Source organism: Leptonychotes weddellii, chromosome 14 (genome assembly GCF_054177405.1).
Source record: "Leptonychotes weddellii isolate Sample4059 chromosome 14, ASM5417740v2, whole genome shotgun sequence".
Lineage (NCBI taxonomy): Eukaryota > Metazoa > Chordata > Mammalia > Carnivora > Phocidae > Leptonychotes > Leptonychotes weddellii.
The window spans coordinates 42,419,784-42,445,621 of NC_138382.1; the positions used below are offsets into that span (position 1 = coordinate 42,419,784).

At 38.9% G+C, this 25,838-nt stretch overlaps 2 protein-coding genes and 1 long non-coding RNA gene across 7 annotated transcripts in view; 1 reads left to right on the forward strand and 2 right to left on the reverse strand.

Annotated features, from left to right (window-relative positions):
* Positions 1-3,144, forward strand: part of TEK (TEK receptor tyrosine kinase) — a 94,216-nt gene extending 91,072 nt beyond the window's left edge. For all 4 annotated transcript variants that reach the window (XM_031032001.2, XM_081803046.1, XM_006737023.3 and 1 more), the window contains 2 exons: positions 1,255-1,354; positions 2,149-3,144. In XM_031032001.2, coding sequence (XP_030887861.1) covers positions 1,255-1,354; positions 2,149-2,223 — 175 coding nt within the window. In that variant the 3' untranslated portion in view covers positions 2,224-3,144. The remainder of the gene's footprint in view (positions 1-1,254; positions 1,355-2,148) is intronic.
* Positions 82-18,496, reverse strand: LOC115942270 (uncharacterized). Its single transcript, XR_014140013.1, has 7 exons — positions 16,273-18,496; positions 15,994-16,101; positions 14,422-14,537; positions 8,683-8,821; positions 4,621-7,419; positions 3,140-4,138; positions 82-1,404 (listed from the first exon to the last, which is right to left on the reverse strand). It is a non-coding gene; the product is annotated as an uncharacterized LOC115942270 (long non-coding RNA).
* Positions 18,497-18,821: 325 nt separating this feature from the next.
* Positions 18,822-25,838, reverse strand: part of LOC115942269 (uncharacterized) — a 28,881-nt gene continuing 21,864 nt past the window's right edge. For both annotated transcript variants that reach the window (XM_081803048.1, XM_031032003.2), the window contains 4 exons: positions 25,270-25,366; positions 22,104-22,166; positions 20,771-20,920; positions 18,822-19,246 (listed from right to left, as the gene is read on the reverse strand). In XM_081803048.1, coding sequence (XP_081659174.1) covers positions 18,993-19,246; positions 20,771-20,920; positions 22,104-22,166; positions 25,270-25,366 — 564 coding nt within the window. In that variant the 3' untranslated portion in view covers positions 18,822-18,992. The remainder of the gene's footprint in view (positions 19,247-20,770; positions 20,921-22,103; positions 22,167-25,269; positions 25,367-25,838) is intronic.

Genomic DNA, 25,838 nt, shown 5'->3' on the forward strand with positions numbered 1-25,838 from the left:
GACCTTCCCCTCGTGTTCCTGGGACAGACAGGCTCTAGTGAAGGGGTTATCTCATTCACACACACATTGCCCTCCCAAATGGGCAGGAAGTTAAGAGCTTTATCTGCGTAGAAATCCAGCAGGAATTGAAGGTGATGAGATCGGGAAGGTGGACATGAGGAAAGGCAACAAATGGAGAAAAGATCTGAAATTCATGAATAAATGTATGAAACCTTGAGGCTCACTTTGGGGATAGAGATTTCAGAGCTGTGACATGAGGAAGATGGATCTTTTTTAAATCACAGAATCTTGATTCTGCAAGGATAATTTTCCAGGACTAAGAATTATTCCCCAGGGAAGGATGATGTGAAACCACCGTTCCCAGAACTACCTGCAAGTCGCTGCTGCCTGACGGGCATGATATGAAAGAGCAAGGCTCTAGGTTCAGCCAAGGATTTATTGTCCACATGGAGCCACTTCTAAGAAAGTGTGGTATTAATTAGGTCACTGGTACAAGAGGCAGGAACCTAGACCCTGCTACGTTGGTAACCTTTGGGGCACATAAGGTTCCCAATGTGAAATTTTGAGCCCTACCTCCGGACCCTGCTTCTATAGGTCTAGGGTGGGTCCCAGGAATATGCATTTTAATGCAAGTGGTTCTGACCACATTTGGGGGAGTACTGCCTTAGACCAGTGCTTCCCCCACTATGTTCCTGGTACATGCAAGATGCAAATAGATGATACAAGGCAGAAGGAGCTCTGTGGTCACTTACAGGGGGCAAGTTCCAGGTTAAGTCAGGTCACACAGGTTTTTTGTTTGTAATGGCAAGACTTCTCAAGCTTTTACTCTGCTAATCCCTAAGAGGGAGATGCAATAGGTGGATCTTGCAAATTTATTAGAGCATGGAACCCTTTTTTAAAAAAAAAACAAATTACTAACATTTTGAGAGATGGAGTATTCCAAGGGAGATGCTGCCCTAGACACGAGTCAGCTCTTTCCAGATCATCAGAAGAGCTGAGACCAAGATCCCGCAGGAACGGTACTGAGGATACGCGCTAGTTTTACTGACAGAAGAAAGGGGGATGTGTGTGGGGGGGGCGCGGGGGGAGGCCAGAGAGAAACTCGGTGCTCTACTTTTGTGCTGTTGGTTAAGCACAGATGCCCATGTGTGAATTGGCTACATTCCCTTCTCTCGTTTCCATACCCCACACCGGGCCATGCCCAGGACTGAAGCCGAGTCACAGAGTTCACTGCTTAACTCTTTGTTTTCAAAGGTATGACCTCATGAGACAGTGCTGGCGGGAGAAGCCTTACGAGAGGCCCTCGTTTGCCCAGATCCTGGTGTCCTTGAACAGGATGTTAGAAGAACGCAAGGTGAGCATGGAGTTCCAGGCAGGCTCTTGAGTCACGATTCGTCATGCACCCTGTATGGTTAAAAAAAAAAAAAAGCTGATACAATTCAACAAGCTGTTCTGGGCATAGCCCGAGGCAAGAGAGGGTCATAAAAGACATGGCCCCCAACTTTGAGGATGTTACAATGTCCGAGTTAATAAGATTTCTATAAAAGAGAGAGTCACACACGGTACAACAGATAGAATTAGCCTCTGAGCTAGAAGGACCCTCCTCAGTAATCGAGCCTGACTCTCGAATTTTACAGAAGAAATCTACACAAAGAGGTGAGAGTGATGTGTCCAAGGACACACAGCTGATAGACTGTATAGCCTGGTCTGGAGGTTCCTAGGGGGAGGGTCAGGAATTCCTTAAAAAGGTCTAGCAGGTAGTTGGCTATACAGATCTGAGGTTGAAAAGACAAATTTAGGTTAGGGAAATAGATGGAAAGTCACCACTCAAGGGGTAATTAAACCGGAGACGTGGGTGAGATCACATAGAGGAAAATGGGGACTGAGAAATGATCGTGAGAGACTGGGACATTTCCGGAGGGACCACAGAGAGATAAGAAAGAATGGCCCAGAGACTGAGGAGAGTAAGAGGATGAAGTCTTAGGTGTAGAAGGCAAGGGATGCATTTCAGGAAGAAAGCTGTCAAATACAACATGGGGACTGAGGACAGAAAAACGTCCCCCAGGTACCTAGTATTTGAATCGAAACAAGTTAAGCAAGTTAGGGTCTGACTATTCCTGCCCCTCTGAACCGCTCTTGCTCTCGCAGACCTACGTGAATACTACACTTTATGAGAAGTTTGCCTACGCCGGGATCGACTGCTCTGCTGAAGAAGCAGCCTAGAACAGCCCACATCCATCTGTACGTAATGTTGCCCCTTCCCAGGCATGTCAGACCCTTGATGCCAAGAAAGCCAGCAAGACTCTGCCAAGAGAGGTGACACGGAATATAAAAATGTATATATATTGCTGTATGTCTGGGACGTGACCACAGAAACCCCTGTGTGTGAATCTATAGGACACTTTGACTCTACTAGGACTGTATATACTGTTTTGAGTAAGAATGTGCTGAACTCAGAATGCCTGTTTATGGTTTCATATGCAATAATATATTTTTCTAAAAATATGGACTTTACAGGAAGGTGTGCGAGTACAATTACTATGATGCCTAACTCATTATCACCCTGGATGTTTTTGATATTTACCTTCATAGTGAATGCTATAAAATGTTTTGCTGTATAGAACAAAGATGTTGTTAATAAACCTCACACCCACCCTGACAGCACCAGTGAGGAAAGTGGGGGAAATACGTTAGATTATCAGGACATAGGTGAACATCTGAAAGGGATTCTTCTATCCATCTCTAAACTTTCTCCCCGACCTGTAGAAGCCATTTCAATTTCACTTGGTCATTGGACACCTCCGTCATGTGTTTCCAGAGCCCACGAGTCAATCCATCTAGAAGGGGACTTAACTCTCATTCCGTAGGAGTCTAAGGATCTTTAGAGAAGTACAAGTTTGATAAATTAATGGGATTTAGTTTTAGTTTCTCTGGTGACATGGATTTGTGTATTTTAAGAAATCGAGCAGGAACCCTGGGATTCTATTTGGGAGACATGTGACATTTGTACCGACAGGACATCCCTTCACATACTACACATTGTACAGTTTCCATGCTGATCAGTTGTGAGTTTACAGTTTATACCGTAGGCACACATTGCCCTGAGATCGTACAGTAAGTGAATAAATGTCTTGCCTACCTGTTTTTCGTCTGGGAATGTTTCTCCTAGGTCTTGCCAGATGTCTTTCAAGTTACCGTCCTCCAGCTCCGTCGGTAAGATGCCCGTAGCGCAGTGGGTGTGGTACTCCACCAGACATGCTAGTTCCAGCTCGCAGGACTGGAAACATCGAGAAGTGTTCTGTCTGGTCCACTTTCTGTGCCTCCAGTAGTGTTCCAAGGTCAACTGAGGGCTTGGAACTGGAATCTCTCTTAAATGGGACAGTGTGAAATCGGTCAACATACAGCATAAAGTTCCCTATTCCTGCCCCTTAATCCACCTCACGTGTTCAGGTAGAGACAGCACAAGCAAGGCTGCTAGCATACCCTGAATCAACAGCTGGAAACTCAGTGAAGAGCCCTTGAACACAGGTCCAGATACCTGTCATAGCTCCTTTGGCTTTTTACCCATGTGTTGTAGACATACTCTGGACCGCGCTTAGTTTCAAAGTACGTGGAACTGAACAAGGATGACCTGAAAATGCCGATAATCCCTTCAAATTTTGCATATGATTTTGGAACAGACTTTTTTTTTTCCTTATAATAGTCTGACCTTCTTAATTATATATTACTTAAATTCATAATGATCTAAATTTGAATTATTTTACTTCACCTCAAGTACATGACAAGAGACCTGGCTGAGAAGGACGTGGGACAGCAAGAAAAAGATGTAAGTCACAATACGAAGGCATCCACACAAGCAACTGTCAGAAGGTGACTGGGGTACTTCCGGCACAGAGGCCCTCCTATCGATTACACCGACTCACCTGTTCTATTGGCAATAAAACCTTTGTGATTTTGTAGCATGTCAGCAACAGTAATATTGAAGAGTCATACTTACTTAAGGGTAATCAAACAGAATAAAGTCATGTAGTTTCCACATTTTGAGAAAGCAAGAAAGATGGCGCTAACTCCTCAAAAGAATGAGACAATTCAGGTATTGGGAATGCAGGTTACTGTGTTTAGAAGATCCAGATACTGCCTTAAAAAAAATGAGTTGTTATGAATTAAAATCCAGTCACAGTACACCAGTTAGAATAAAAACACATTACACAATAGCCAAATGACCAAAATCTTTATGTTAACAGAGTATGCTGAAAAGTTTACATTTACTTTGTGAGGAAAATCTATTCTATTTATATATGAGACCTAAAAAAAATTCTGTTGGGTCAAGATGGTTTTCGGTATTTGGAGAGAAAAAGAAATGTATGTCACCGGAGACATGACCCTGATGGAGGACACGGGCCCACTGGTTCAACTGTAAACCGCGATCCACTGTCACACGTGATCCATGAGGAAGAGTCGAAAATTCAAACCAACTTAATCCTCCCAACTAACCGCCCCCCACCCCACGCACAGCTTCTGAAATAAACTGTGGAAGCTTAACCTTGAACATGTAATAAATAAACCTCAACAGCACTTTTCTTTCTCCTCTTTGAAGAAAAAGGTCAAGAAACTTCCTACCATCATAGACCCAACTCTACTGTCAGCAGGAGAGATGTCACTGAAACAACACTGCAGGGATTTCAGATCTGCTCAGGCAAAGTGATTACTTCTTCCCTTTTAGGTCTTCTTTCACCTTCCAGAGAACCAGCTCCATGCAGGCGGCAGCACTTTCACTTGAACTGTGACCTCCAAACGGTACAGAATATAAAACAACGTGTTAGACCTACAACGACTTCATCCGTGATACACCACAGCGGTTCGCAGAACGAAGCCTTAAGTTCATGTGTCTAAAAAATTAACACTGAGCACTTACCAAAATATGATTGATTCCTTTGTAAAGATTATACATAAGTCTAGATTAGCAAACATCTCCCTCTTCCTATGTAGCCTGTCCTCACATTGTCACCTTCCCCATATACCTCTTTTACAGAGAACAACAAAGCAGCAGGCATTAGTAAAAGATCTGGCAAAAAGCCAAAAATAGAGAGTGCTAGAAAAAGTACAGCTCTCTACACCAAGAATGACCTCAGATACAAGTGCATGAAATTTACCCAAAATATAAAGCCTACAGTTCTGGTGAGAATAATAAATGATGTATGAGATTAAATGAGAAAAGTCACATGATCAACACATCTAAAATGGTATGGTATTTTTCATTTGTGTTATTCTGGAAAAAAATGGGGTATTAGATGTTTGTATAAGCTGTTTTTTGTGAAGTGAAATATTTTCCTGTCTAAGGTTCAAGACAGTTTTCAATAGAACACATTACATTTTATAATAGAATTTTGTAGGAATTTTTTGAGATGTATTTTTAGCAAAACAGACGAAGACCCACCGAGACAACAGCAGTGTCTAACAGACAGAGTGAAAGAATAAAGACCACACGGTACACTTGGTATTTTGATCAGAGGGCCTTCCCATATCGTAGGTATCCTTAGAAACACAGCACTGTAACATAAATTTTAACATACGCAGAATTAATTTTCTTAGACTTCTATGTTGTGCGAAAGAGGAGCCTACACGGGCACGCATGAATGTAGAGAGTAACTAACCTCCATTCCAAGGCAGACACTGCTCAACTGTGCACAGGGCAATGCCACTTATGGGGTAGTTGGTAGCTATCCTTGCTCTACTTGATTAACTTGTTTAATGTTGGGTGTATTTCATCAGAAAAAACAGATGTTCTGAGAGCAAGATACACACACCACCAGTATAAATCAAGTGCACATATGATGAATCTATTGAATTTGAACAATTCTTTTTCTAACACAACACACACAATTTACTCTGGGTGAGATGACCCACACCCAGTGAATTCTGGAATCTCATTTGATGAAAAGCTCGTATGAAAAGGGGTACCCAGCTAAATTTAGACTGGAATTAGATCTCCACACCCACAGAAGTTTTATACATGAACTCAAAGGCCAGGCAACTTTCCGAACAAAGATTTGGCCACCATTCTCTGTAATGGTTATTCTGATGCCCGTGGAAGATCCACGATGACACCAGGCAGTGGGCATTTTAGTGCTTTTTACATAACAAGATGCTTTAGGGTTCTCCACCCTAGGAGAGAATCCATACAGAAAAACCCACCTTAAGCACTTCAGGGAGCAGACCTTTTACCATGAATCCCATGGTTTGTTTACTCAAGTCAGACTTAGGATCCTGATATTAATCAGGAGCAAACAGGCTCTTACCATTGTCCTGAATGATCCTCTGCAGGTGGTCAGCCACTAGACTCTTGAGGGATCTTTTGTGAGGCAAGCCTAGCCGATGAGGAAACAGAACTGTCGTGTCCACAACTGAAGTATGAATTAGCTGTCAAATGAAAGAGAAAATCCTCTCAGAAGCTCTCCCCAAAGAATAACAACACTGATCACAGCAACAATCATTGTAGAGGGAGAACTATGCTTCATGGGCAAGGAATGTGAGGCAGCTAAGACTATCAGTCATTAAGCCCTCCACATGGATTAATCATTACAACTTGCAGACTAACCTAATGAGGTAGATATTTTATTGTCCCTTTTATGATATTGGCCCTTTTTGCAGCCAAGGGAACTGCAGCTCTGAGAGATGAAGAACGGAGTTAGGAGAGTACCTGGAAATCGCATCTAAGTGGTCTGATTTGTGGATCCACTTTCCTCCTGTGAGCACCACCAGGGGGCAGCATGTGCAGACAGGTTCCAACCAAGACTCGGGGTAGATGCAGAGTCACATTCCCACCTTGGGACTCCGCTGAGGGGGGCACACCTCAACTTAGCACATGTCCTACCACATATGAGTGGTTTACTTGTGTGTGTCTGGGGAGGGGTCATAGACAAGGACCCTGTCGCGTCTATGTCCAAATTTCCTGTGCTTATACATGAAAGATGATGCATAAACTTCCACTGAAGTTTCATACAGCAGAAATTAAGATAGATAAAAAGAAGAGCAGTCAGATAACTGAGAGCCTAGAAAGTTAGGTACCAGTTTGGATTCTTGAGGAGGGGAGCTGTATTTTGAAAGGAGCATGGAAGAAGATTAGCTTCAAGAATAATTTAAAGTCTCATTGAAAAATGAGGAGTTGGAAAGTTAACATTTAGCACCAGTATGCCATGTTTAGAAGCACTTTAAATTCTCCTTTAATGTGTCAACTACCAACCAGACACCAGTTCCTGGCTGTGGGGTACTGAATAAATCAAAGAAGACAGTGGTAGAAATAGAGAAGAATAGGAAAATCCAAGAGTTGTCTGGACAGAAGAAACAGACTGATTACAATGAAGAATCGTGATGGTTTAGGATTTTCTGGTCTAGGAGACAGGTGAAATAAAATCGTTCCTGAAAAAGGAGAGGAAGTCATGGTGAAAAGTTCAGTTTGAGACGTGAGGTCTCTGAGGCGACAGAAGGACATCCCTGGAAGAACTTTCTCAAAGAAAACTTAGGTCTGTCCCCACCTCTCTTTTCGCACAGTTTGGTAGGTCTGGGTAGAAGCACATGTCAGACTTATCTGTCACAGGCAAACACAACACTGCTATTGGAAACAAATCTATACTTTGAATACCAGGTGCTTTACAGAGAACAGGGCTGACATTCACCTATGAAATTTAAATGGCCTTATTTGTATTCTTGCACCAAAGAAGAACTAGCTCTTCTCTGCATGAAGGTAAGTCCTCGGGGTGGCTAAAACAAAGAATCAGCAAATGTCTCCAAAGTTCGAGAGCTGTGCTATCCAAGTGGTAAGCCACCAGCTTACCACTGTTTAAGTGTGGCTGTTTAAATTTAATATAAAAAATGAAAGAATCATTTTCTCAGTCACATTAGACATATTGTAAATGTTCAATAACAAATGTGGCTAGTGTCTACCATGGTGTATAGTGAAAATATAGAAAGTTCTATCGGATACTAGTGTTCTAGAACAGAGGTGGTCACCAAACTCTTAAAAATGCCAAGCTGTAAATATTTTGGGCTTGCAGACCACACAGTCTCTGTCGTAACTATTTAAAAATGCTGTTGTAGCATGAAAGCAGCCACAGAAAATACAGAAGTGAATGGGGGCAGTGGGTCTAACAAAAATATTTGCAAAAATAGGTGGCCAGCACCGGCCACAGTGTTCTGACTCCTGTTCTAGAGCAAAGAACAGATAATTTTAACCTAAGTATATTAAGTATAATTTAACCTAAAGTATATTAAGGGGTAGATTTTCAAGTCTATCATGCCAAGAAAAATGAACATGGTATTTGATTTTGAGCCTACCTGTAAGACCTACCTGATTTAATATGAAAAAGTATCTCCAAGTAGGTGAATAAAATAACCTGTTAGATAAACTTAGTCTTACCCATTTGAATATTAAAGACAATGTCAAACAATGATTCTGGCTTTATCCTAACTAATGGATTTTCTTTTTGATCTGGACGAGACCAATGACTTTAGCTGCCTTATACCACTTCTGGTTTATGATGGTTGGACTATATTATCAACATGGACAGCAATTCTTTTCTTCTTAGTTAACAGGGCAAATCAACAATCAATGATAATGCAATAATAAGGACTACCATCTTAACACATACTGTTCTGTGAAAGTACAAGGCTGTAATTCTTTACCTTAAGAGCATAGAGACTATGTTCAAAGCTATGTCCAATTAGTACAGTGTCAGCACTGAACAGGTTCAACAGGATGGCTTGGACATCACGGATCGATGTTTTAGTGTTCTTCAGGTCATCTTCGACCACACCAGAAAACCTGCCCCAGTAAGACACACAATGCAAGAAGGTAACTCGCTGGATTTCATCTGTTAGAGTTAGAACCCATCACTGACCCAGTGTGACAAACACTCACTGAACAAAACAAAGATCTTACTTATGACCATCAGCTATCCTTTACTAGCTTATATTTGTAAAATGTAATGTGGATTAATTAATGTAAACCTGGGAGGGGGGAGACATGAGGAGTTCACAGAGTTCCTTTGAACTCTCTTTGTATAATCTGAGCTTTATCTCCCATTAAAGTAAGCCTAAAACAGCCACCATGGAAAACAATATGGAAGTTCCTCAAAAAATTAAAACTAGAATTACCATATGATCCAGTAATTCCACTACTGGGTATTTACCCAAAGAAAACCAAAACACAAATTTAAAAAGATATATGCACCCCTATGTTTAATGCAGCATTACTTATAATAGCCAAGATATGGAAGCAACCTAAGTGTCTACTGATGGATAAAGATGTAGTGCACACACAGAGGAGTATTATGCAGCATTAAAAAAGAATGAGATCTTACCATTTATGACAACATGGATGGACCTAAAGGGTATTATGCTAAGTAAGTCAGACTGAGCTTTCACTCATATGTGGAATCTAAAAAACAAATAAGCAAAAAGCAGAACGAGATCTATAAATATAGAGAACTAATGGTTGTCAGAGGGAAGGGGGATGGGAGGATGGTCAAAATGGGCAGAGGGGAGTGGGAGATACATGCTTTTCATTATGGAGTAAGTAAGTTATGGGAATAAAAGGTACAGCATGGGGAGTATAGTCAATAAAATTTTAATAGTGTTGTATGGTGACAGATGGTAGCTACACTCGTGAGCATAGAATAATAGAGAGATATTGAATCACAATGTTTTATACCAGAGACTAATGTAACATTGTGTGTCTACTGGACTCAAATAATAAAAAATATAAAGCCTAAATATGAAATATGGGTACCATGGAAGAACCCTAGGCAGAATCCAGATAACCTAAGTTCGAACTCTGCTATGACTCTACTACTTACTTACTATATTTGTGGGGTGTTTTTTACTGTTTTATTTATTTATTAAATTTTTAATTTTAACTCCAGGATAGTTAACATACAGTATTATATTAGTTTCAGGTGGACAATATAGTGATTCAACAATTCTATACATTACTCAGTGCTCATCATGGTAAGTGTACTCCTACTCCCCTTCACCTATTTCCCCATCCCCCCATTCCGTCTGGTAACCATCAGTTTGTTCTCTATAGTTAAGAGTCTGTTTATTGGTCTCTCTCTCTTTTTTTTTCTTTGCTCATTTGTTTTGTTTCTTAAATTCCATATATGAGTGAAATCATAGGGTATTTGCCTTTCTCTGACTTATTTTTCTTAGCATAATACTCTCTAGCTCTATCCATGTTGTTGCAAATGGCAAGATTTCATTCTTTTTATGGCTGAATAATATTCCATTACATATACATATATATGTGTGTGTGTATATATATACACACACACACACATACCACATCTTCTTCACACTTACTATATTTGACTTTCAGAACGTTACTTAACCTTCTGGTCTCAGTTTTATCTGTAGAGTTAATTACCTATCTTAATGGTTTATGAAAACAAGTGAAATACATGCAGAAAACTACACTAGTGGACTCCATTGAAGCACATTCTAAGTAACTGTCCAGAAACATGGCTACTTCTATGCTTTACTGCAATTTAGGAGAAAAGCAAGACATAAAAATACTGGCAAAGTATTTTTAACTTAAAGTACATATTGATATTATTGTCTCCTGTAAACAAAACATACATGACTCCACTTTTATTTAACATAGTATAAGAAGTATTAGCTAGAGCAACGAGGCAGGAAAAAGAAATAAAAGGCATCCAAATTGGAAAGGAAGAAGTTTCAAACTGTTTGCAGATGACATGATTTTATATATAGACAATCCAAAGACTCCACCAAAAAACTGTTAGAATAAATGAGTTCAGTAAATTTGCAGGGTCCAAAAAAATCAGTATACAAAAGTCTACTGCATTTTTATACACTAATAATGAAGTTTCATTAAAAAAATTAAGAAAATACCATTTACAAGCATCAAAAAGAATAAAATACCTAGGAATAAGTTTAATCAAGGAGGTAAAAGACCTGTACACTGAAAATTAAGACACTGATGAAAGAAATTGAAGGGGACATCAGTAAATTCAAAGATATTCCATGCTCATGGATTGGAAGAACACTATTAATATTACCATATCACCCAAAGAAGTGTACACATCCAATGCAATCCGTATCAAAATTCCATGGCATTTTTCACAAAAACAGAACAAGCAACTGTAAATTTTGTATGGAACCACAAAAGATCCTGAATAGCTAAAGCAATCTTGAAAAAGAACAACAAAGTTGGAGGCATCACACTTCCTGATTTCAAACAATATTACAAAGCTATAGTAGTCAAAACAGTATGGTACTGGCATAAAGACAAACGCAGAGATCAATGGAACAGAATAGAGAGTCCAGAAATAAACCCATGCATATATGGTCAATTAATCTAGGACAAAGAAAGAGTGAATACACAATGGAGAAAGGATAGTCTCTTCAGTAAGTGGTGTTGGGAAAACTGGACAGCCACATGCAAAAGAATAAGAGTGGACTACTATCTTATACCATACTCAAAAATTAACTCAAAAAGAATTAAAGACTTGACTCTTAAGACCAGAAACCATAAAACTCCTAGATTCTAAGGCAAAACACTCCTCGACATTGATTTTAATCTTTTTTTTTTTTTTTTGGATCTGACTCCAAAGCCAATGGCAACAAAAGCAAAAATAAACAAATGGGACTACCTTAAACTAAAAAGCTTCTGCAACCATCAACAAAATAACCCACGGAATGGGAGAAGGTATTTGCAAATCATTTATCCAATGAGGGGTTAATATCCAAAGTATATAAAGAACTCTTACAACTCAACAAAAAAATCCCAAACAATCGGATTAAAAAATGGGCAGAGGATCTGAATAGACATTTTTGCAAAGATATAGAGATGGCCAACAGACACATGAAAAGATGCTCGACATCACTCATCATCAGGGAAATGCAAATCAAAACCACAATGAGATACCACCTCACACCTGTTATATGGCTACTGTCAACAAAATAAGAAATAACAAGCGTTGGCAAGGATGTGGAGCAAAGGGAACCTCCGTGCACTGTTGGTGGTAATATAAATCGGTGTAGCCAACATACTGCCAGTATACAGTATATATGGTACATAGCCGTATACTATGCAAAACATGGAGCTTCCTCAAACAATTAAAAACAGAACTACCATATGATCCACCAATTATACTTCTGGGTATCTATCTGAAGAAGATGAAAGCACTAATTTGAAAAGAAATATGTACTCCAGTGTTTATTGCAGCATTATTTTCAATAGCCAAGATATGGAAATAACCTAAGTATTCACTGATGGATGAATGGATAAGAAGATGCAGCATAATATCTACAAAGAAATACCACTTAGCTCTAGGAAAGAAATCTTGCCATTTGTGACAACATGGATGAACCTTAAGGGTATTAGGCTAAGTGAAATAAATCAGAGAAAGACAAACACCTTATGATTTCACTTATATGTGGAATCTAAAAAACAAAATAAATGAACAAACAAAACAAAACTCACAGATACAGAGATCAGAATGGTGGTTTCCAGAGGGGAAGGCAGTCGGGGGTAGAAAAAATGGGTTAAGGAGACCAAGAGGTACAAATTTCCACTTATAAGTCAAGTGGATGTAACGTACAGCAATGGGGACTCTAATCATTAATACTGTACTATAAAATTGAAAGTTGTTTAAAAAAGGAAATCTTAAAAGTTCTCACAAGAAAAAAGTTTTTAAACTGTATGGTGACAGATAACTAGTCTTATTGTGATGATTTCACATGCAAATGACAAATCATTATATTATACACCTGAAACTGACAATGTATGCCAATTATACTTGAATAGTTAAAAAAAAGATACCTGGCTCCATCATCAAGCTTAGGGAATTTGATAAATAGTTAATCAACTCTTTGGATTAAGAAGAAATTATCATGGAGTACTTGGGCTTACTTTAAAACATTTTTAAAAAATTCAATGCACTGAATGCATTTGAAGTTTTTTTGAGACTCAAAATTATTTATAATGCAAGCCCTTCAGTTATCATTTTGTCACTATGAATATCAATAATTACCAAATTATTTCCAAAAAAGCAGTTAGGAAAGATTCCATTAAACCATGAAAGAATAAGTACCACTAGAAGTACAGTAACATTAAGTATGTTACAATTTTGTTTGTCAATATACCCCAATAAAGCTGAAAAAAAAAAAAACCAATAAAATAGGACTATTCAAATGTGGCCAAAATGAGTAGGAAAAAAAATCCAAATAGGTCAGAAGATTTAGTATACAAAATGTATTTTCTGATAATAGCAACTTTAACTGATTTTTATGCATATAACCATTTTTATGAACTGTGAGGGAATTTAGGTTTAAAAATGCTTATTAGAATCCTCTATAAGTATTCTCAATATTTATCATCAAAACAACTTTTAATTTACATGACCACTTTGTTTTATTGTGTTCCAAAATTATGGTCATACACACACTATATATGATACATATACTTTATATACAATATTACAAAAGATATTATATATACTACACTGTATTATGTATACTATGTACATTATATATACTATATATGTGTATGTGTATATACAAGCCATATTTATATGTGTAAACAAATCATATATATATACACACACATATAAATGAGTAATTTTAAGTACTTTTGGAGAATGTGTTAAAGAAAACTGAACAATAAATACAATAACATCAATAATAAACACTTCTTATTCTAAAGTACAAATTTAGATCCTTGCCATTTTATATTTGAGTAAGTATATAAATAGGTCATGTTATATGGCTTATAAGCCTTTAGGAAACCCAAATTCAATTGATCAGTGATATCACTGGTGTTTCATACGAGGTTTTTAAAAATTAAAGGCACATCTATATTGTACCATTTCAAAGTTAGCACTGAGTTTGGGTCAGAAATATGTCATATTTTAATAATAATGGTTCACCGAATAGAATCTGCACTGCACCATTACTTTGCATGCCATATCAAAGCCATGTATACTCAGGGACATGTCTACAAGATTGCAGAAATTTTTATCTAATGGGTATTTTTACCTAATGGAAATGGCTAATATCGTATTTTCAAAAGGAACTGATGAATGGTGGAACAATGAATAAAATAATTTATTCAATATTTTTACCTCTCTAGCCTCCTACCTACCACTCCAACATGTCAACACCATGAGGGCTGAAGCCTTGTCTCTTATTTAGGGTTGTAACCTGGGGTCTAACACAGTGTCTGTCTGCATAATTTTAGCAAGGTACTCAATAAAATATGAATGTTTTTGAACAAATGAATGAGCTAAAGGAAAATAGTATAACTCATGGTGTAACACTGACTCAATAAAAGTACTAAGCTAAAACTCACCTAAACTACATGTTGAATATTCTACATTCTCAAAAGCCAACCCTTTTATATACCTGGTGTTATAGTCAATGACTTCTTCATCCGGTTTCACAAATGTATCATAGACCACCTGGAGGCTGGGATCAACCACGGTCACTTGAGTAAGTTCCAAACCTTTGGCTGTATAGCACTATAAAGGGGGGGGGACATATTAAACTTACATAGCATATTGAGTAAACATTTTAACATCTTAGATATCCTAAAGGAATATTTCTAACTAGAATATACAATTTAATCATATTATTTGGATTTGCTGACAAAAGCCAGTCAGTGGATCTGACAGTCTTGTAAAAGATGTTCCAAGCTTTAATTTTGTTTTAAATGTTAGTAGTATTTCTGCTAATAAAATCATTCCATTTTCTTGGCTTAGTCTTTACAATTATTTTTATTAGACATTAGTGCTATCCAGTAGAACATTCCATGATGACAAAATGTTTTATTTCTATGCTGTCTAGTATGGCAGCCACTAGCCACTAGTATGAGGGGCGCCTGGGTGGCTCAGTCAGTTAAGCATCTGCCTCTTGATTTTGGCTCAGGTCATGATCTCAGGGTTGTGAGATTGAGCCCTGCATTGGGCTCTGCACTGGGCATGGAGCCTGCTTGAGATTCTCCCTCCCTCTCTTCATCTGCCTCTCCCCCACTTCCATGTGTACATGCTCTCTCTCTCAAAAAAAAAAATGAAATATGGCTAGCATGACTGAGGAACTGTTACCTATTGGATTATGCGGTTATAGATTTTGTTGAATTACAAAAGAAAATCTTTACAATACATAAACATGGCATTGTAGAGGACAACATGGAAAGGATACTTGATTTCAAAGCCTGAAGCAGCCTTGTTTCCAGTTAAAGACCTAAGCTTCAAACAATGCCCTTCTCCACTTATCATTATTAAATTCTACTAATCTGCTCTCCAAATATACCATAGGGAATAAAAATTTTAGGTTTCGGCAGAGACAACCATTCACATGATGTTTGACATGTCCAACGTACTTTCCCCTATTTTAGTATATCTGATTCTCACAGTAACCATGGAGTGATTATTAACCCCATACTTTACAGATTAGAGCATCCAGGAGACTTGCTCAGGGGGTGACAGCGGGTAAGGGGTCGGGCTTCCCAGGTCATAGGATTCCAAGTTCTCTTTGTTCCCTGCTTTTTCATATTGATTCTCATATGAAGAAAAATCCCTAAAAATATTTTACCGTCTCTATAAACAAAGAGTTTCTGAAAAATTTATTCAAGTTTTTATGTTGATTCAGGGGTAACGGTACTATTTATAACATTTTCCACCCATATAAGTTCAGCAATTTGAGGAGTAGAACCACCATTGGTAATATATAAAAAAAATTAACAAATAAAAAGAGGACCAAGGACCAATTCCTGGCTCTATCCCTTACTAGGTATGGGAATTCCTCCAAGTCACCTCTCTTCAGCTTCAGTTGCTTCTGAAAGTATGTGAACTACACTGCCGAGCTTTGTGGGATGGGGATAAAGCCCAGTGAAGTGCTGTCATACAATGGAGAGTGCACCACAATAATTCGCTTGTAATTACTCCAAGAAGGGTGGAAGAGAAAACACTGACATACCACCTCACAATTCACAGCAAATACACCAGGATTACCATCGGAGCGTGGGCACTTGACGAAAGTCTTCACGAAGCCCTCTATGTTTTCTTTCTGGTCATGAACGTGAAGCTGAAATAAACGTTGCCAAATAAATTACTGTTTATTCCTGCAGGGGCAATTACACTCATAAAAATTTCCTCAATTAAAAATTAGCTAATGAATTCTTTCAAATGCTTCTTGGTCTCTGGAGGCAACACCTCTGGTCCCGACAGGAACAGTGGTCTGGATGACAAGCCCTACCTTGGCAACCTGACACCCGGCAGATCCAAGGTTACCTTCACAACAGCTGTACCGTGTCTCTAAGCCACCGAGGACTGCAAACCAACAAAAAATACAAATCAAAACAGGCAAACTCTATAAAGCAGAAGTGGCTCACTCCCAGAGTACGTGTCTTACCCTACCCTCAAAGACCTTTAAGGATACTGCCGTGCACATGATCTGACGTTACCACTCCACATAGTCCTAGTTTTGGATATTACATAATGAACAGGAAAAATCAACTCCTGGAAGCAGAGTTCTTATGGGTCTCACTTTGAAGGTGAATTACAATTACCAATGTCCTGAACACCTTCTGTCTCCTTCCTTTCTCTTTCCCTGATTTTGCCCTGGTCCCTCAGCAATCCTCTGGCATTCATTTTTTTTTAAGGTTTTTAAAATTAATTAATTAATTAATTAATTAATTAATTAAGAGAGACAATAGGCACATGAAAGTGGGGGGAGGGGCAGAGGGAGAGGGAGAAAGAATCTCAAGCTGACTCCGCACTGAGTGGGGAGGTCCACAAGGGGCTTGATCCCAGGACCCTGAGATCATGACCAGAGTCAAAATCAATAGTCGGACACTTCACCAACTGAGCCACCCAGGCACCCCTGGTGTCACTACTTTATTCTGCTTTGACTTTACCTCAACTATCTTTTCAACCTTCCCTACTCCTTGACCTTTTCTCTCTACTGGAGCCCTCTGATTGAGGGGTTCCAACTACCACCTTCTCCCTTCCTGTGTCTGAGCTGTTGATCTGACCCAAGAAACCACCCAGTTATGGAGGCTGAGACCACAACAGCCTTGGCTGGACCTACCAAATCCTGATGCCCTGTCCTTCCGCATCTTTGACCAGGCACTTTGCACATTTTCACAGCAATAATCCCAAGCCTTCATAACTCTTTTCTTATCCCACTCCCATATTCCAGCTCATCTGCTCCCTTATCCACCTCAGCCCTTCTTCCCTCTAGCCAAGGTAACATTCTCTCAACTGTTCCCTATTAAATCCTTCTGCCTCCAGTGGTTTCTGCACCAGTTTTCCTTTAAATGTGGTTAAGACTGATTTTCCTGAAGCACACGTTCATTCTATCACTTTCCTCAAGTTGTTCCCTTGTATGTTACTGATCAAATGCCAATTTCTCAGGCTGGCACTGAAGGCTCATGCTTAACCAGCCTTACGTTACTCATCCAATCTTGACATCCCACAGCTTTATCTTACTTTCTCCTATGATGAGAAAGGGAGACAAAGAACCGGTATTAACGCAGCATCTGTCATAAGCCAGGACTTTGACATGTCACCTCACCGAATTGTCACCTAAAGCTCATTCTATGAAGGTGGAAACAAAAGCTCAGGGAGCTGACGTAACTTGCCCAAGGTCTCAGATAAAGTAGGTGGCAAAAAAGGCCCAAATCTCGGGTCTGCTGACTCCAGAGTCCTTGTTCTGTTGTTCATTACGCTGTATTGTCTGGTTAGCGCAACCGGTCTGCCCACTACACTTACTCTTCCTTCAGCGTCTTCCCTCTTTGTTTTTCTCCTCTTGGAATTCACAGTCCCTCCTCCCTGTGAAACTAAGCCCTCCATGCTCTAAACACTCAGGCCAAACCTGACTGATTTACTTTATTCTTTATCCACGTATTTTTTCTGTCATTCAATGTTCCTTTCTATTTCCTTTTCCTTGCGTTATCTTCTTCATAGCATTTAGTACGATCTCATTCATTCATATTCATGCCCATCTCTACATGAATAATTCCTGTGTCCACACACCCACCCAAAGATTTATGGACGGTCCATATGCGTTAGGTACCACGCTAAGTGCTGGGGAGACAATGAGGAGAGAAAACAAGGACGGATGGTGGTCCCTCCCAAAGCTTACAGTCTTTTGGAGATGGCAGGTAAATGACTAGATCATTATAAAATGTGGTTAAGTGCTCGCAAAGGAAGAGGCAGTGTGCAGGGGCGGAAGAGGGCAGACCTCGTTCAGATGAGGAGGCTGAGAAAGGACCTTGTGGATGGACAAGTTAAGCAGAGGCCCAGAGGATGAGGAGGATTGAGCCACGGCAAAAGCAGAGGGAACAACAGGCAAGGAGGCTCTGGATAGGGGGCCAGGGGACTGTGAAGGGAACAAGGGACAGGGTGGAAGATGGGGGCACAGGCCAAATCAGGCAGGGTCAGCAAACTAACCGAAGGCTTTTCATCAAAGCAGGGCAGAGACAGGACTGGATGTAAAAAAGTTATTCTGGGAGTTTGGGGGTGAAAAATAGATTTGGGGGGCTGGTAGAAGCAGGGAGACTGAGCAGAACGACGGTGCAACAACTGGGGACAGAGATGGGGGTGGCCTGGACCTGGGCGGGGTCCAGGAGAGGTAGAGACAGCACAGACTCAGGCTATATTCCTGAGGGAGAGCCGATGAGACAGGTGCACTGCTGAGACGAAAACGAGCACAACAGGGAGACTAATGACGGCACCCAGGTTTTCGGTTGGTGCACGCAAAACACCCACCTGAGTGGACTGTAGCCAACTACCATGTTGCAGGGAAGATGGGAGCTGGCGGGGTGGCAAATAAACGATTCTAACCCTGGCAGGGGCAAAGCAGGGGAAGGCCGGGGGGAGAGCTGACCGCCTGGAGGTCCTTCGGCACAACCGTCACAGCCTGGGTGCTCCTGAGCCCGCGGGCTGCAGGGCTACGAAGTGGTGGTCAGAGGTTCAAACTTCAGGGGTTACAGTCTCTCCTTCCGGGACTGCATTTAATGCATACAGCGAAGGGAATACTTTATTCCACTTTTCTCTCAACAGCTTGGGCACTGACTGGTCAACGAAGTGCAAGAGAGCTACCAAATACTTGCCTTTATGACTCAGCACCGGGCCAAAGTGGTAGTTACATTCTTCTACTCTGCCGTGTTTGCCTGCGGGCGTCACACCATATATCTTCCCACAACGACAACATACCTTCCTGGAAGCTAAAACAAAGGAGAAGTGAAATTATTCATGAATCTACGGAGAGAAAAGAAAAATGGATCAAAGTGCAGGGAATGAAGGGCCTGTGCATTCTTGATCATGCACGGATCACACACCCAGGGCTGACCATGCAATCACAGGAGAAGCCACAGGGCTCATCAGAGGAATACTTGCAGGTGGCCTGCTCACGGCACCAGGACCCCCTCCTCAAACAGCATCCCCTGTCTGTCCCCAGAGTCAGCCTAACGCCAGATAACTGTGGCATTAGCCCCACAGTCTGACTGTACCCAACTTGATTAATTACCTGTGTTAGTACTCAGTAGCTCCTGAAATAAGCAAGTCTTTCTTATTATTTTATCCCTTTTAGACATATAGTGACCTGTATATATATTAAGTCGCTGAGCGTATATCTGAGCTTTTCACTAGACCCATTTATGAATAATATTCCTCAAACTGGCTCCGATGATGAAAGCAACTCTTATCTGAATGTCTACTGTGAGCGTCGTCTGAGGCACGCACTGTGCCAAGCATTTCACATGCATTCCCGGACAGAGTCTCACAACAAGCGGATGGGGTAGCTACTATTATCCAGAACTGGGAAAACCAAAGCTGGGAGAGGTTAAATGACTTATCCACATCCAACCAGCACCCAAACCCAGATCTGCCTTCCTCCTTCGGAGCCCATGTTCTTAACTGGGGTAAGGGTTTAGGAAAAAAAAAAAAAAAAAGGTATCACAAATGGTGAAGATAATCCTGAGAAAAATTCTAAAGATACCAAAGATAAATATTTTGTAGTCACTGAAAAATATTCCTGTAACTGCATTTCAAACTCTAATGGACCTAAGATTTGACAGTTGTGGTGTTAAGTATCCTATATTTTCTTTTTTTGGCGGGAGAGGAATGAGTTTTAACTAACCATGCCTAGCATTTAGAGAAAACGTGTAATAATAATACCAATTGTAAATCTTTTTTTTTTTTTTTTTAGATTTTATTTATTTATTTAACAGAGAGAGAGAGACAGTGAGAGAGGGAACACAAGCAGGGGGAGTGGGAGAGGGAGAAGCAGACTCCCCACGGAGCAGGGAGCCCAATGCGGGACTCGATCCCAGGACCCTGGGATCATGACCTGAGCCGAAGGCAGATGCTTAACAGCTGAGCCACCCAGGCGCCCCCCAATTGTAAATCTTTTGACAAGAATTCCTAATGAAAGCATACGAAGTATTCAAAACATGACACTGCATATGTGTATGAATAGTAGTTAGGAGTAAGGACTCTAGAATCAGACTCCTTGGGTTCAAATCCTGGCTCTCCCACTTATTTTCAGAGGGACCTTTGACAAGTCATTTGACCTGTGAATGGAGGAAATGCTCGTACTTACCTGAAATGATTATTAAGATTTAATAAAATAAATTATGAAAATAAGATACACTACTTAGGTACTCGAAATGAAGTGGAAAGGGAAATAATCCTTTCAGTGTTCTAACCTTAATAAGTAGCGAGGATCATTTTCGGTCCCATATACTTACTGTCATTTACAAGCACTTTTGTCATGCCTGAGGTTAAAAGAATACTTCCTGGTTTGTCAGGGTTGGGCTGGGGATAGTTATTTTCATGTAACTGTTCTTCAGTTAGAAGGTAGTCTTTCAGATGTCGGTAGAGAATAATTCCTGTGAGTACTAAGAAAAAAAAAAAAAGGACTGTTCAATAAAATTTAAATAGCATGTTTTAAAGGAGTGGTAAGGTTAGAGTCTACTAACCCTTCCAGACTTGAAAAGCTAGGATGCTGATTAACATTAAGTAAGAGAGTAGCCTAAAAGAATCCGAGTCTCCATATCCTCTGACAAAAAGAAAAAAAAAAAATTATATATATATATATATAGTTCCCTGCATCATCTGATGTCCTATACTTTGGATAAGAGAAGGGAAAGTAAGAATCAGATCAGTAATAGCTAGTGTGTATGCCAAACTATCCTAATGACTTTGATTTAAACTTTATATTAACCCAGAAGGGCAAACATATTGACCTCGTTTTTGTAGATGAGGGAAATGAGGCTCAGAGAAATGAGGACACATGACCAAGGGTACACAGCACAGTTGGTATACAAACTCAGATCCTCTGGTTCCAAATCATGCTTATTGATTCTTAATAGTCACAGAGATAAGAAGAGTACAAAAGCTTACAAGTAGTAAACATGGTGTCTTTCACACAGGCAAAATCATGAGTTCAAGGATCTCTTCCCAACATCACTAACCCTTAAATCCCCTCATACTGATGGATTCTTAAAATTTCTCCTATTATTTCAAACTGGCAGAATTCGCTAGACCACCTTTGGCGAACCCTTCTGTAAAAGGAAGAATTCTTCTGTGTGAGAAGTATTAGGAAATTCTTGAAGTACCTACTTTGTTTCAGACAAGTACTTGGAGGACAAGTACTACCACCTGGTTTTATTCAAAATACAACCAAATTCAAGTAACACCTTTTCTCTAGCTTCTTGCTCCTCGAAGTTTGTTATAAATTCAGACTTTGAGGCTGTTCCCAGACCCGCTGAAGCAGAATCTGTATTTTAACAAGATTCTCAGGCAATTATATGCAAGTTAAGTTTGAGAAGTATGACTCTTGCTGGCTGGATATATGTTAACTCTCACCCTCTCAAAAAAAAAAGGTTGAGAATTCAAATGCTGCCTAAGTAGAGCCCATTTTTTTTCATGTATTTATACTAATCTTTAAAAAGGATCTCAAGTATGCACGGTCTGCAGGTGATCCTTCATAAACAACAGTTTAATAATTACATTATGCTGCATTTAGTTCTCCTTTAAGGTGATATGGACAAGGGTTTGTCATCATTACACCAAGCTTACCACTTCTCTTCTCATTCTTTTTCAATCCAGTTGTTTTGTTGCTGTTACTGCTTCCAGACACATCTAGAACATACAAGAACTTTTCTCCTGAGACCATGAATTATCATTGTCTGCTTCATAAAAAAATATAGAACACAAAAAAGGTGTATAGCATAGTCAAGACTTTATTTTTACCTTAAAACAAGCACCCAACAAGTGAGACCAAATAACTTCATAACCAATTCCAACTTGAGAAAAAAGTTAAATTTACTGAACTACTAAAAAGGTCAGGGCTTCATAGTTTCCAAAGCTAATATATTTTGTATATTGGCTAGAGTATGTCTAAATGTGAGTCAATGAGTTTTCATCATCATTGACTACAACTCTAACAATTTGCAAATCATTTCTATTTCTATTGCAAATATCCAAAATATGTACTTAGACCTCTATATTCAATTTCTGTGTGCTATATTTAATATGAAAAGGGGGGGAAGTTAGAATACTATAAAAATACTAACCTAAGCGACCTTGTATATTTTTTTTAATTTTTATTTTATTAAGTTTTTTAATTCCAGTATAGTTAGCATACAGTATTATATCAGTTTCAGGTGTACAATACAGTGATTAAACACTTGCATACGTCACCCCGTGTTCATCACAAGTGTAGTCCTTAGTCCCCATCATCTATTTCCCTCATCCCCCCACCCACCTCCTCTCTGGTAACCATCAGTTTTCCTCTCTATAATTAAGAGTCTGTACTTTGGTTTGTCTCTTTTTTTCCTTCGTTCATTTGTTTTGTTTCTTAAATTCCACATACAAGTGAAATCATATGGTATGTGTCTATTTTTTACTTACTGTGCTTAGCATAATACACTCTAGATCCTTCCTTGTTGTTGCAAACAGCCAAGATTTCATCCTTTTATATGGCTGAGTAATATTCCATTGTGTGTATATATGTATGTGTACATATATGTATTTATATAAAATATAATGTATGTATATATCTTCTTTATCCATTCATTTATCGATGGAAACTTGGACTGCTTCCATAATTTGGCTCTTATAAATAATACTGCATTAAACATATATGTGCATATATTCTTCTGAATTAGTGTTTTCTTATTCTTTGGGTAAATACCCAGTAGTGCGATTACTGGGTCATAGGGTAATCCTATTTTTAATTTTTTGAGGAACCTCCATACTGTTTTCCATAGTGGCTGCACCAGTTTACATTCCCACCAACATTGCACGAGGGCTCCCTTTTCTCCATATCCTCAACAACACTTGCTGTTTCTTGTGTTTTTGATTTTAGCCCTTCTGACAGGTGTGAGGTGATATCTCATTGTAGTTTTGATTTATATTTTCCTGATGATGAGTGATGTTGAGCATCTTTTCATGTGTCTGTTGGCCACCTGTATGTCTGTATGTCTTCTTTCAAGAAATGTCTGTTCATGAGACCTTGTATATTTTAATGCACATTTAAGTCTACTTCAAGTGCTGTATATTTTTTAAATGCCTTAAAGAAATTATAAAGTTTTTATATTCTTGAAATTAGAATAGCCTTTGTAAGCATAACACAAAACCCAGAAACCAAAAAGGAAAATACCTTCCATATTATTAAAAACTTAATAAGGCTGAAGTACAAGCAACAAACTGAAGAAAACATCTGCAGCGCATTTAAAGGAGATATGCAAAAAGCTGTTGCAGATGATAGGCCAATAACAAAAGGGGGCAGAAGGATGCAAAAAGGAATTTTAAAAGAGAGAGGAAAAGGAAGTCTTCATAGTAATAAAAAAAAGACTAAAATAACTTCATTTCTGGCCTATTCTTTCACACTCTGAAAGAGGATAAATGATTAACTTTTGCAAGGTGTGAAGACAAATACATATACTCCTACCTTATTAGTGGGGGATGTAAAGGGCAAACATTTTCTGGAGGCAGTTAGCAATATTTACCAATTTTAAACATGCAGACCCTTTCTGCTAGCTACTCTGTGCAAGGAATTTATGTTAAGGATATATCTGCTCTAGTATGAGGAAATGTCAGAGTTCACACTCCATTAATCACAGAACCTATGGTAGAAAAAACATGTAATCAACTTAATACTCAGATGCATTCGTTTCATCTGTATTACACATTCCATACAATGGAATATCAATACTATAGGTTCTATACAATCGACTATCACGTAGTTATTAAAAAGCATGGTATAGATCTAGATGTTAACACAGATTCTAGATTGACTAGAGACTTCTATGATACCTTATTCAGTGAAAAAAGTCAGACTATACATAAAATGATTGTATTCATTTAAATCATTAAAATATATATTTCTGTATTCACTTTATATAATTACCCCCTTATATGGGTCTATATAGGAGATTTCGAAGAAGGCTGTCTGGCTGTGTTTTTAGTTTAGTTTTTTTTTTTTTAAGAGACAGAGCATGGGTGAGAGTGGGAGAGGGGCATAAGGAGAGGGAGAGAGAGAATCTTAAGCAGGCTCCACACCCAGCATGGACCCCAAAATGGGGCTCAATCTCACCACCTGAGATCACAACCTGAGCCGAAATCAAGAATTGGATGCTTAAACAACTGGCCAACCATGTGCTCCTAGCTGGGTTTTTTTTTAATGCTTTTCTGTATTATTTGAATTCATGCTTGTATTCTCGGTGAGGGTGGTACTGCCCCTAAGCAAACAAAATTGGCTCTTGTGGAATAAAAAAACCATAGCTATTACAATGGTATGTGGCTCTCCAAAACTCAACCTTACCCAACAAAATATTATCCCTTAATACTTAATCTTACTGGGGATTGTACAAAAACAATGGGGTGGTAGAAAAAACAATGTCTAAAAAGAGGCCTGAGGGGGAACAATAATGAAAAAAAAAAAAAACCAAACTAAGAAATACTATTCCACATGGAATGAGTTACTTTTATAACCAAAAACCAAGTTTAAATATCTCCGTGATAACCGCTCTTGAGGAGGCTATATTCCTTTGTCTAATTCCAAATCTGATTTGTTATTTTCAATCAAATATCCCACTTGCACATTCTACTTAAGAGAGTATTTTAAAAATACATTGCACTGGATATCTAAAAACAATCCTGCTAATGAAAACACACATTCAGTGTCAGGTATTCATCACAAGTTTTTATCTTACCACTTGATTAATTAAGAAGAAATTACCTTGATGGCTCAGCTTCTTAAGAGTATTTATTGCTATGTTCACATACATATTTCTACTGCCACAGCGTTCATAAATGGCCTTTTCTTCTATTTTAGCCTAGAACATGAAGTGAATAATAAAAAATATCAAATCTCAAGTCTATGGATAATAAATATCATTTATGATATAATGGAATAAATATGGCAAAATATTTAACTCAAGGGATGGGGGGAATGGCACAAATAAAAAACACATTTTTGGGCTTATGGTTTTTGAGAGAAAAGAAAAAAATAAACTTATCCCATATATCAAATCCAAGAACTAGATACTTATCGTCACAAACTAAAACCACGGTCTAGAGGGCACAGTGCAAAAAGCCTAGAGTGTATATAAACTCATTTGATTCTCAAAGGGAGCCCCTAATGTATCAAAGGCATATACTATTATTCTCATCTAAAAGGTGAGGAAACTAGGCTCAAATTGCTAAAGACTTTGCTTAAGGTCATACAGCAAAGGGAAGACAGGATCCTCTTTTCTTTTTTTTTTTTTTTTTAAAGATTTTATTTATTTATTTGACAGAGAGAGACAC